General features: G+C 36.3%; 2 protein-coding genes across 2 annotated transcripts; one reads left to right on the top strand and one right to left on the bottom strand.

Moving 5' to 3' along the window:
• Positions 1-852: 852 nt before the first annotated feature.
• On the top strand, positions 853-3486 carry LOC130717699 (probable CoA ligase CCL5). The gene is made up of 4 exons (XM_057568037.1): positions 853-2379; positions 2516-2583; positions 2666-2768; positions 3125-3486. Exons 1-4 carry the CDS (start codon positions 955-957, stop codon positions 3248-3250), a joined length of 1722 nt encoding a protein of 573 aa, XP_057424020.1. The 5' UTR covers positions 853-954; the 3' UTR covers positions 3251-3486.
• A 319-nt stretch (positions 3487-3805) lies between these two features.
• On the bottom strand, positions 3806-10007 carry LOC130717700 (acyl-CoA-binding domain-containing protein 6). The gene is made up of 14 exons (XM_057568038.1): positions 9822-10007; positions 9217-9336; positions 8911-8988; positions 8714-8824; positions 8496-8562; positions 8296-8357; positions 7809-7948; positions 7590-7716; positions 6634-6748; positions 6063-6151; positions 5456-5539; positions 4576-4896; positions 4435-4494; positions 3806-4341 (listed from the first exon to the last, which is right to left on the bottom strand). The coding sequence occupies exons 2-14, from the start codon at positions 9304-9306 to the stop codon at positions 4174-4176; spliced, it is 1512 nt and encodes a 503-aa protein (XP_057424021.1). The 5' UTR covers positions 9307-9336; positions 9822-10007; the 3' UTR covers positions 3806-4173.
• Between the last annotated feature and the right edge of the window lie 917 nt (positions 10008-10924).

Here is a 10924-nt window from a genome sequence, read left to right as displayed (position 1 = left end):
GGAGCTGAATTTTTGTCATAAATATGCAACCATTAGATGTTGATGTTCCATGGAAGGAAACCAATGTGCTGATTATGTTGAAACGTTTGAGGAGCCATGAAGAGGATTTAGTGATCATCAATGTTCCTACTGCAAAGTTGGAATTGTTAGAAATATAATATAAAATTATTCAATGTGTTTTTATTTAAGTTTTTAAACATTTGGAATAATTTGTATATATGATATGGTATAAGAGCCACTATAACCAAGTTGTTTTGTAGTTTGACCCTTGCTCTCATTTTAATAAAAAGTTAAATTTTAACGCAATCTAACTGGATATGTGTCTTCTTCACCTTTGGTTGATGATCATAGCCTCATAGGGACTGTGTTCCCTAGAAAGTTGTTAGCTTTTATTTTCTTTGTTTCTTTACTCACAGCACCAAAAGAATATGCTATACAATTAAATCAAATCTTCAAGTTCTTAGGGAATAAATACTCACATGCCAGGCTTCACTATTCAAATGCTATCTTGTGTCATGACTTTCAAATTCTTCTCATAATCGGAGTTTTCATTTAAAGTATTGTCTGATTTCAACTTGAGCCCTGAAAGAACAAAGAGTCGCTGTCCCATTGAGATGTTAGATATTTCCAATACATTATTTTTGTTTAACAAGACAAGAAGAAATAACAATAAACAAGACAAAATTCATTTTTTCAATTGTTTCTCTTGGCCTCTGCACACAGCTTCAAGTATAAATCCATTAGCTACTTAATACCTATCACTCTCCTGGCCGGCAACATAAAATTCAGAAAGAAAGAAAAAATAGTTTTCTCATTAATCTTGTCCTCACTACAACTGACATAGTTAACAATGTTGCTCCTATTACTTAACAAAGTGAAGCATTGTATATAAGTTGTTTAAGGTTCACTCTCATTTTGCCTCATCCTCACAACATTGTCAAGAGAAGAAGAATCATGTCAGGATCAGAGGAAGTTTGGTCATCATCCATTGAAGAAGAATCTGGTCAATCTCTCCCTCCATTTGATAACAGCAGTGGCTACAATTCAAGAACAGGCATTTATCACTCTCTAGTTAGCCTTGGCACCAAGCATGAAATCCCAACAAATCCTAACCTCAACACTGCCAATCTTGTGCTATCACACTTCCCACATGCAGACCTTGCTGATGCAAGAATTGCATTCATTGACTCAGCTACTGATCAGAGAGTAAGCTACGGCGAGCTTCGCCGCTCTATTTATTCCCTTGCATCAGCTTTGTTCCATGGACTTGAGGTTAAGAAAGGGGATGTAGTGTTTGTTTTGTCCCCAAACTCAATCTTGTATTCAACCATATGTTTAGCAGTGTTATCAGTTGGAGCAATTCTCACCACTGCCAACCCCCTCAACACTGAGTCAGAAATTGCCAAGCAAGTGCATGATTCAGGTGCTAAACTAGCCATCTCAGCACCAGAAGAGCTTCACAAATTAGTCCGAAGCGGGGTACCGACAATTATCACCTCTCGTCCATCTGATAAGAACATGTTATCAGTTGAAGAGTTAATAGAAGGTTGCTATGATTCACCTGAGTTGTTTCCGCATGTTCTTGTGGCACAATCAGACACTGCTGCTATACTTTACTCTTCCGGGACAACCGGTGTAAGCAAAGGTGTGGTTTTGACTCATGCAAATCTCATTTCCATAATGAAACTACTCTCATGGTCTGCTGATGTATCTGCATCACAAGATGATGTTTTCTTGGCCTTCATTCCAATGTTCCACATCTATGGACTAGTATTCTTTGGATTGGGATTGTTGTCTGTTGGTGTTACAACAATTCTGATGCAGAAATTTGACTTCCAAGCTATGATCATTGCAATCCAGAAGTACAAAGTTAATAACTTACCAGCAGTGCCACCAGTGATCCATGGACTAGTGAAATCTGCAAGCAAAATTGGGTGTGCCTTGTCAAGTTTGAGAAGGGTGGGTTCAGGGGCTGCACCTCTGAGTAAGGAAATGGCACAGGAGTTCAGAAAGGTGTTTCCTTGGATGGAGCTAAGGCAAGGTTATGGGCTAACAGAAAGTTGTGGTGCAACATCATTTTTTGTATCAGACAAAGATGCTAAAGCTCATTTAGGATCATGTGGGAAGCTGATTCCAACTTTTTGTGCAAAAGTTGTGGACACTGAAACAGGAAAGCCTTTGCCTCCTCTTAAGGAAGGAGAGTTATGGCTGAAAAGTCCTACTATCATGAAAGGGTATCTAGGAAATGTGGAGGCGACAACTGCAACAGTTGATTCAGAAGGTTGGTTGAGGAGTGGTGATCTTGGTTATATTGATGAGAATGGATTTGTTCATGTGGTTGAACGAATCAAGGAGCTAATCAAACACAAAGGGTATCAGGTACTCAAAGCCATAATAGTTTCAGTCTTCAATAGTTGAATATCAGTAACTTTGTTAAGTTTTGAGGTATCAATGAGTTTGGAAATTAGAACTTTCTTCAGTTTTCGTTTATGCATATTTGGATTTCTTGTTGCAGGTGGCTCCAGCAGAACTTGAATCTTTGCTGCTAAGTCATCCACTTATTGTTGATGCAGCAGTTATACCGTGTGTTATCCTCAACAAGTTTTCTTTTCAATTTCATTTTCATTCTATCCTTGATTTTCTCATGTGGAGAGATATATTTCAGGGTTGAAGATGAAGAAACTGGACAGATACCAATGGCATATGTGGTGAAAGCAGCTGGTTCTGAACTCTCAGAAGACCAAGTCATTCAATTTGTTGCTGGCCAGGTAACTCTTAGCTCCTGCCTTCTCTCTTCTCCATGATCATTTTAGAGCATGTTTGGATTCACGTTTGTAGTGCTAAAATTGATTCTCTAGTGTCGGAATCATGTTTTGGATATTGGATGTTTTCACAATTGATTCTAGCTCCAAAATTGATTCGGGGGCGATGCTACAAATCCTAGCTTCTGCAATGAACTTAATAAATTGTGTTAACATAAATCACTCCCGTTTCTGCTCACTTTTACCATTATCAATTTTATCAAAATTAATTTTATCCACAACCGATTCTGACAACCCTAATCCAAACATGCATTTAGTTAGCCTCTTTCTTTAAACTCAAACTAAACTCGATAATTTTACAGGTTGCTCCATATAAGAAAGTGAGAAGGGTGAGTTTCATTGACACTATTCCAAGGTCAACTGCTGGAAAGATATTGCGCAAGAATCTTGTTTCTCAAAACAAAAATCAACTTGTCTCCAAGTTATGATAAACCTTGGTTCAAGTGTTAGTTCACCTGAATGTTTTCCTGTGTCTCTAGTCAATGAAGAGTCGTTCATAAGTGAAAAGAAAAAAGAGGCCTCCTACTTCAGTTGGAACTAGGAAAATGGCCTTCTATTTTAGTGCTTCTTTTTCCACTTTTCTTTTTGTGCCCATCAACTGTCATGAAAATTGGTTACAGCTCCTGTGGAATGTGAACGCATAGCTGAAGTTGCTAGTTCTAGACTTACTTATGCAAGCTTAGAGTTTCAATTTGTCAGTAGAGATTCCATGTTTCATTAAACTCTTGGGTGTGTAAAAGCATTTGGGCAAAAGGAAAAGAATCAACTCCCCACTCACTAGACAGTGAGATCATAATTCAACTCGGAAACTCAATGTCCTTTTGATTTTTTTGTGGCATGCGTGAATTTTGTGTCAACATAAAGGACTACCCAGTGAGTGAAAAGAGGCAACGGGAGTTCCATATGTCTCCAAATCAAATAATTCTATAGGATGATAACATAGGTGTGCTCAAAATAATACCACCATGCTTAAAACCAATTCCTCAAGCCATTGAACGTACTGGTTAATTAAATTGAAATGGAATTAAACATAAGATATCAATATACACTCAAATGAATGAGATAAAAGTAAATCCTATAGGATGTAATGGAAAGATGAGCATGAAATGAATCAGACAAATGTAAACCTGTATAAAGTTTGAATTACAAATACCAACAAAAAAAACTTATGTACCCATCTCTTGACACATGACAGTTTCAGTGCATCAAAATTGGAGTTCAGCATCTTACGATTTCAACACACAACAAAAACACCGCAAAAGTTCTGTAACAGTCTGCCGCTTGCAAGAAAGTTGAGGTTTCTCGGACTCAACTCCCAAATCACCTTTAGCAGGTGTTTCCTTCATGATTTTCATTTCTCACTCCCACCAAACCATCGCCAACCTCCACCAGAATTCTGCCTCTGAGCAGTTGCAGCAAGCTCCTGGTCCAGAGCAGAATTCTTTTGCCGAAGAGCCTGTACCTGATCTTCCACAGACTGCATTGATTCCAGCAACTTTTGGAGTTCTGCAATTTTGGCCTGGAAACAAACAGTATCAATATATTCAAATCCTACAACACCATAAAGCCATAATATACTTTCAAAAATAGGAAAGTGTTAAGGAATTTTAACCTCCAGGGTAAAGCATCTTGACCTCTCAGCCGCAAGTTGGGTTTGGACTGATTGGAGTTCCTGAAATACATATTTCACAATGAAAACTACAGTTACCAATTAAATTATAGTGCAACTTCACAGGAAAACCATAATACATACCTTGGTCAATTCAGTGTGAGTATTATTTACTTCGTCTATCTGACCTCCAAGCTTAGAATTTTCAGCCCTGGCTTCTGCAATTGACAGTTCTAATAACCTTTTATCTTCTTTAATGGCTTCAACTTTATCTATATCATCATCTTGAGGAAGACCATTTATAGGTGACTTGGAGTTTGTATCATCTAGTTGCATGAAATCCAACTGCTCAGATTTAGACAATGCGTAAGCAGAAGAAACAGAAGCTGCTGCTGCAGCGGCTGCTGGTGACTGGAAAATCTTGGGACGCAAGAAGTCCTTTGCCTTGGGTCTCATAACAAAAACCTAAATTTACAAGAGGCCCAGCCATCAGCCATAGGATCCACTATATGGTACACCAAAATTTTAGTTTAAAACTTGCATTTATAAGATGTAAAACTAACAAATTTGGAATGCAGTGATAACATGCCATTTGCAATACATAATGCCAGGTAGAAATCAGTTTAGTTGAATTCGACAGTAAATTTGTTTGACACAACAAACCTTATCTCACTAGATCCTAGATGGATAATTGATGCTATTGGGCATTGTTCATATTAAATATCAAATTTTAACTGCTTCAGTTTCTAACAGTTACATACTACTGCAGTTACGCACAGTCACATACTACTGATTACTAACACTAAATTACAACTGAAGTTACATACTGAATGCTATAACACTAACTAAAGCCTCCTCCATTGGTCTACTTTTAACATAAACAAACAACCTCAGGCGATTTTATGTAATATTCTCTCCAAGTTTCTCCCAGAAATCTTTGTTCTGGTCTTATTTTTATTTCTATCTTCACTCATCCACGTTTGCATTTTAAGTATCCACTGTTGAGATGTAGAATCTTACATACCTCATTGCTATACCTCCCATTGTAGCCACCAAAAGCTAACAAATACTTTTCTCCATCAATCCATGCTGAGCAGATACTAAGACCCTGATCAGCAATAAATACTTACATCATATGTAAATCTTTTTTTTTGACGGGTACATCATATGTAAATCATTATATAAAGAATGTGCATTAATATAACAGGGCCTTAATCATTATCGCACTTTTATTGTCCAAGCAATTGCTCACAAATATTATCATATTTAATTACATATAAACAGAACCCCACCCATTTTGATTGAGTTACTTAGCAACCTATAAAAAAGTCAAGGTCCCACTTTCGTTCTTTTTCTATATAGGCTCTCAAGCTTTTATCATCAAAAGAAATGTAACTTTATCCCAATCAACAGAAACTTAAGATTCAAAAAAAAACAAATTCCTTGATCAAAGGCAAAAGAAATTTCCTGCGATAGACTCAAAACCCAATAGATATATGGTCATATTCAAAATATAGATCATTGGTATGGCAGTCAACTCTAATATATCTTAGAATAGAGAAAATGCAATCCTCTCCAACATGCCTAAATATATTCAAAATATAAAAAGATAGATTGTATCAAGTAATTACCTCACTAGAAAGTGGATCTTTTTGCTTCACAACAGCCAATACTGACCAAACAAGCTTAGACATGTCTAACACCAGGGTTTCAGGGCAACCTGTGTTTTGAAAATCATCAGACATGCACAAACAGTAAAATGTATGCATAATTGAAGCCAATATTAAATTTACCTACCCCAACCACTTTTAAGAAGTTTTTAATGGTTCACTTAAGGTTTTAATCAAAATCAGGAGGCCTATATTTTTTAAGTATGGTTTATGTAGTTCTCTGGTATATTTAGTTGAAGCAGAATGCCCACATCCTTAAGGGAATCTTTTCTCCCAAAATTTGCTTTGAGGTTCGATTTTGTTTATGGTTTCATGCTAGTTCTAAACTCAATGCAGTTAGAAGCTAGTTATTATTTCTAACACGCATATTGAGTGGACTTCCATGCAACATTATTGATTCTCTTTTTTCTTACCACATATCTTTTCTTCTCTTAACTTTGCCATTTGAGGAGTATTTAACTTCCATTTATTTGAATTTCACTACTTCTCTAATACTATTACTTTTAAATTAAGAAAAAAAATGCTTACATACCACTTTTATTATCTCCACCACCAACTATGAACCAGCTTTCATCAATAGTGATGCCAGCATGTCCAGCCCTGGGAGATACTAAATCACCTTGAGTTTGTGGTTGAGACCACTCCATCTGAACCAAATGAGATTATTAGATCATTAGATTGTTGATGCTAAAATTGTAAGAATGGGGGAAAAGAGCTACCGTGAAGATCAATGGCCAAAAACTGAGCAATTTTCAGGATAGGGAAATATAATTTCGAAATAAATATGAAGTTTCAAAGGAAGATTGAAGTTGTTCGTTTTTATTCCATGGTATCAGTAATAACTAATAAATAAAGGTCTATATAACAGAAGGTCCTCTCATGGTCTCACTCTCCTCTCTGTTTTAGTAGCCACCACCAATAAATAAACAAGAAAACTGAGAAAAAGAATGTCTGATTCATAAAGACTCAAACCAACTTGCCCATCCTTTTGGGAATAGGATGTGACAACCAATCTATGTGGTCAACCAAATAGATAGTACAGACTCTTTGAGGGGTCTGCTGCCTCTTTCCCAAATTTTACACTCAATTCACACATGTACCTTCAAGTCCTCCCCTCGTCACCTTCAACCCAATCTTCTCAAATTCATCATTCACTTTCACTCTCTTTCAATGTCACATAGGCATCCCATTGTCACAAGAGATATTATTTCCCTGAAATTAGATTACTCTGATTCTACAATCAGAGAGGGAATAACATTTGCCGCTATCTCCTGACAATGCATACATGCCTTAAGTCACTACAGTCCTTCTATTTCTTCCTAGTGTAAACTTGGGTAATAAGCAGACTAACAGTATCATATCAAAAATACTTTTCGGTGCACTTAACATGCAGCAATATCTGATCACCCCAGAATGGAAGAAACAAGCTTATTAATACTTTGATTTAATCAATCATGTGAAAAAAAATTGGAACTAATATTCACTTACTGTTTGCAAGTCTAATAAATGAAGATCATTGAAGAAGACAGAATGAGAGCAACCACCAAAAACCAGAAGGTACCGCTCTCCATGCATAGCAGCTGCATGATCGTATCTAGGAGCTGGAGGTGTCTGCCTATCAAAATGCACAAAAATGGTATGGTCACAAGGAATATCTCTAAGGCATGAAAAAATATTTTCTGAAAGTGTAAAATAGATATTACTTACGTAGTTTTAATCATATCCCAAGTCATACTTTCGAGATCAAGAACATGGACATCATTCAACAGTTTCCTGCCCATATCTTCTCCACCAAACAATATCACTCTAGAACCAACCAGTGTTGCAGACTGTCCCACACGGGCTACCTGGAAAAATAAATTAAAAACACTCAAATATCTATTTAACCAAAACTAAAGTGCCTCCCACATTGCATATGTAGATATTAAGAAGACATTCTTCTCAAATTGAATATCCAATATAATTCAAAAAGAAAAGCAAAAAGCATTGTAAAGAAGATAAAACAACAGCATCAACCAACCGTTATCACAGTATAGCAGTTAGCTACATGGATCAAAGACACAATTTGCCTCCATGAAAAACCAAATTTACATTAAAACCATTTAAAATAGGATATTTAAGACCGTAACCAAACAAAAATTTACACCCACGGACAGAACTTCAGACAGTAAATCAATCAACAGTCAACACTTACAGGGACACTTCCAGAGGTCTTGATAACTCCAACCTGGCTTCTTTCAATGTCAATGTAACGAACTGCAAGAAGTCCAGCGAACATTGTGTGAGTTGCCTATGTAACAAACCATGTTATAATATGCTATACACGGATAAGAAATAAATCAGGCACTTATAAAAAAAAAACCCAATTTTGAAAAACATTGTACAAATACCAACCTGTTAATGTATCAGAAGAATCCCTTGAACTGCCACCAAGAAGTAGTAGTTTCTCCCGCCACCTAATCTGCAGAAATTTCCAAGTCTCTATCAGAACAAATCAAATTTCCAGATGGTTACCAAATCTCAAGGTTCATCAATTGCCAAACCGAAGAAAGTAAGATTGCAAACCACAATATATATGCACATGCAGAGAGTTGTGTATTACAAAATTTTACCATGTTGTGACCAGAAATGCCTGGAAGAATTTCCTGTGAGATGTCATCATCTTTTCCATCATTTGCTTTTAGTCGCAGAGAAGACCATGTCAAACTTCTGAAGTCAAGCACCTGCAAACAGCTCAATCATATTAACCATTTCAGAATACAGATTACAAATATACCAAGATTTAGACGCATCTGAGCACACCCAATACCTGAACATCAGATAAGTTCCGACCGTTACGACTCCCACCAGCAATGTACAATTTCTCATCAACTACTGCTGCAGCATGCTGCAATAAAAGTAAAAATAACTAAATAAATATCTAGCCCAAGCATAAGGAAGGAGTTCCGTTAATATACCAATAATAACAGAGGATCAAAAGCAAAATAACTCGTAACAAGACCGAATCATAAATTATTTTCCTTTCTTTGTTAAAAAGGTCTTGCATTGTCTTCCTTTTACTTTTCTACCATCCTCTAACAAAAATAAGGAAAAGGGTCAGACACCAAAGAAAAACCTTGTAGCGAGCAGGTGGGCGTGCACCGGATACAGCGACAGGTACCCAATTATCATAGGTAAGCTCCTTATGCCAATTGTTGATTTCCATGTCTCTAATTCTCCTTCGGTCGACGAAGAACTGTATAAAATCGCGTTAATCATCACTTCAGGTTACAAGATAACTAACATAAACAAGCAGAGCATCTCAAAAGTGCCAATAGTCCAATATACTGGATCCAATTTGAGGAACTTAATCAGAAAAATCATGAAACTCAGGAAATCAAGACAAAAAATGTTAACTCTGCAACTACAAATTCATTTAGCATGCTTAATGTATGGCATTACTCCACAGTCTACACTAACAAGAAAATCATAAGAAACCCTCAAAAATTTTCCAAGCATAAACTCTACTACAATTCACAGAGTGACGTGATTTTCTGGAAATGCTTATATGAAATTGCAAATCGAGATCGATTGAAAAATTATCCCTAATTTCAAATCTGTTCATGTTACATTCAAGAGGACTACACTACAGAGATGGAAATTGGAAATTGGCGCATATAGAGATTGAAGGTATTGGTATTGAATGTGAAGAGAGTGAAAGGGAGTGATTAGCATTGGAACCTGTTATGAGAGAGAGAGAGAGAGAGATTGAATTCAGATCTCGGAACGGCGGCGGCTGAAGCGGAGGAGGAGAAGATCGGACGGTGGCGGATCGGGAGCCACCGTCGAGATCCCAATCGATACGTAGAGAGTGTTGCTTTGGAGTTCAGACACGAGCACAAGTGCACAACACAACGGAAAAAACGTTTTATTAATCTGTGATGTCAGTAAAATCACTTAAATAAAGTGCTTATTGAGTACAATATAAATATACACGAGTAATTTCATAGTTTTTTCTTTTACAAATGGAAAATAAACAACTAACAAACTAATCTAACAGTTCTAGCAAAGCAAGGACACTACAAACGCCGAAGGCAATCTCCACACTCACGCATACTTGGCTAAAGCGTCTGCTACCATGTTACGCTCCCTAGGAATACCACGTGCTGAGGCATGCCAGCTACGACGGAGAAGCTCGCGGATTTGTTGACATGGCTATGTTTGACATGTCATTTCAGCTAGCTTATAGCTTATTTGACTAGCTTAAAAGCTCTTCAAAAGTGTTTGGTGAAGGAGCTTATTTTAGTAGCTTAAAGCTTTAAGCTATAAGCTATCTCAGATAGCTTACAGCTTATTAAATTTATTCTCATTTTTATCCTTATTATTTTATTAAAATTCTACCATTACCCTTATATATTTATAAAAACATTAAACTTATTTTCCCCTCACACTTATGTATGCAGTTCCCGCCACACCGCTGCGCACCACAAGTATTATAAATATTATATTAATAAAAATAAATAAAAATTAATATTATATTTTTAAGATGATAAATAACTGGAGTTAATAAAAATATTTAAAGTGATAATAATTTTAATATTAATATCATATTGGTATTAATGTGAAAATAAAGTAATGTTAAATATAAAAATAATTATATAAGTATGTCCTTTTATGTCATTTTATAATTTCAGCTTGTTTAACCGTTAGTTTTACCAAACACTTTTGTTTCAATCACGTAGCTTTTCAGCTTTCAGCTATCAGTTTTCAGCTAGCTTATCAGCTTTCAGCTATCAGCTAGCTTATAAGCTTTCAGCTTTCAGCTAGCTTATCAGCTAAACATG

Source organism: Lotus japonicus, chromosome 5 (assembly GCF_012489685.1).
Source record: "Lotus japonicus ecotype B-129 chromosome 5, LjGifu_v1.2".
NCBI classification, from domain to species: Eukaryota; Viridiplantae; Streptophyta; class Magnoliopsida; order Fabales; family Fabaceae; genus Lotus; species Lotus japonicus.
The sequence above is the reverse complement of the archived record's forward strand: the minus strand, read 5'-3'. Positions and strand labels throughout refer to the sequence as shown.

Bases quoted from the DNA above. Each gene is read 5' to 3' on its own strand.
- LOC130717699 (XM_057568037.1), top strand. From the start codon at position 955: ATGTCAGGATCAGAGGAAGTTTGGTCATCATCCATTGAAGAAGAATCT. The intron at 2,380-2,515 runs GTACTCAAAGCC...TTCTTGTTGCAG, and splicing joins TCAAACACAAAGGGTATCAG to GTGGCTCCAGCAGAACTTGA. The intron at 2,584-2,665 runs GTGTGTTATCCT...GATATATTTCAG, and splicing joins GTTGATGCAGCAGTTATACC to GGTTGAAGATGAAGAAACTG.
- LOC130717700 (XM_057568038.1), bottom strand. From the start codon at position 9,306: ATGGAAATCAACAATTGGCATAAGGAGCTTACCTATGATAATTGGGTA. The intron at 8,989-9,216 runs GTTTTTCTTTGG...CTTTTATTGCAG, and splicing joins GCCCACCTGCTCGCTACAAG to CATGCTGCAGCAGTAGTTGA. The intron at 4,897-5,455 runs GTATGTAAGATT...TTGTAAATTTAG, and splicing joins ATGGGAGGTATAGCAATGAG to GTTTTTGTTATGAGACCCAA.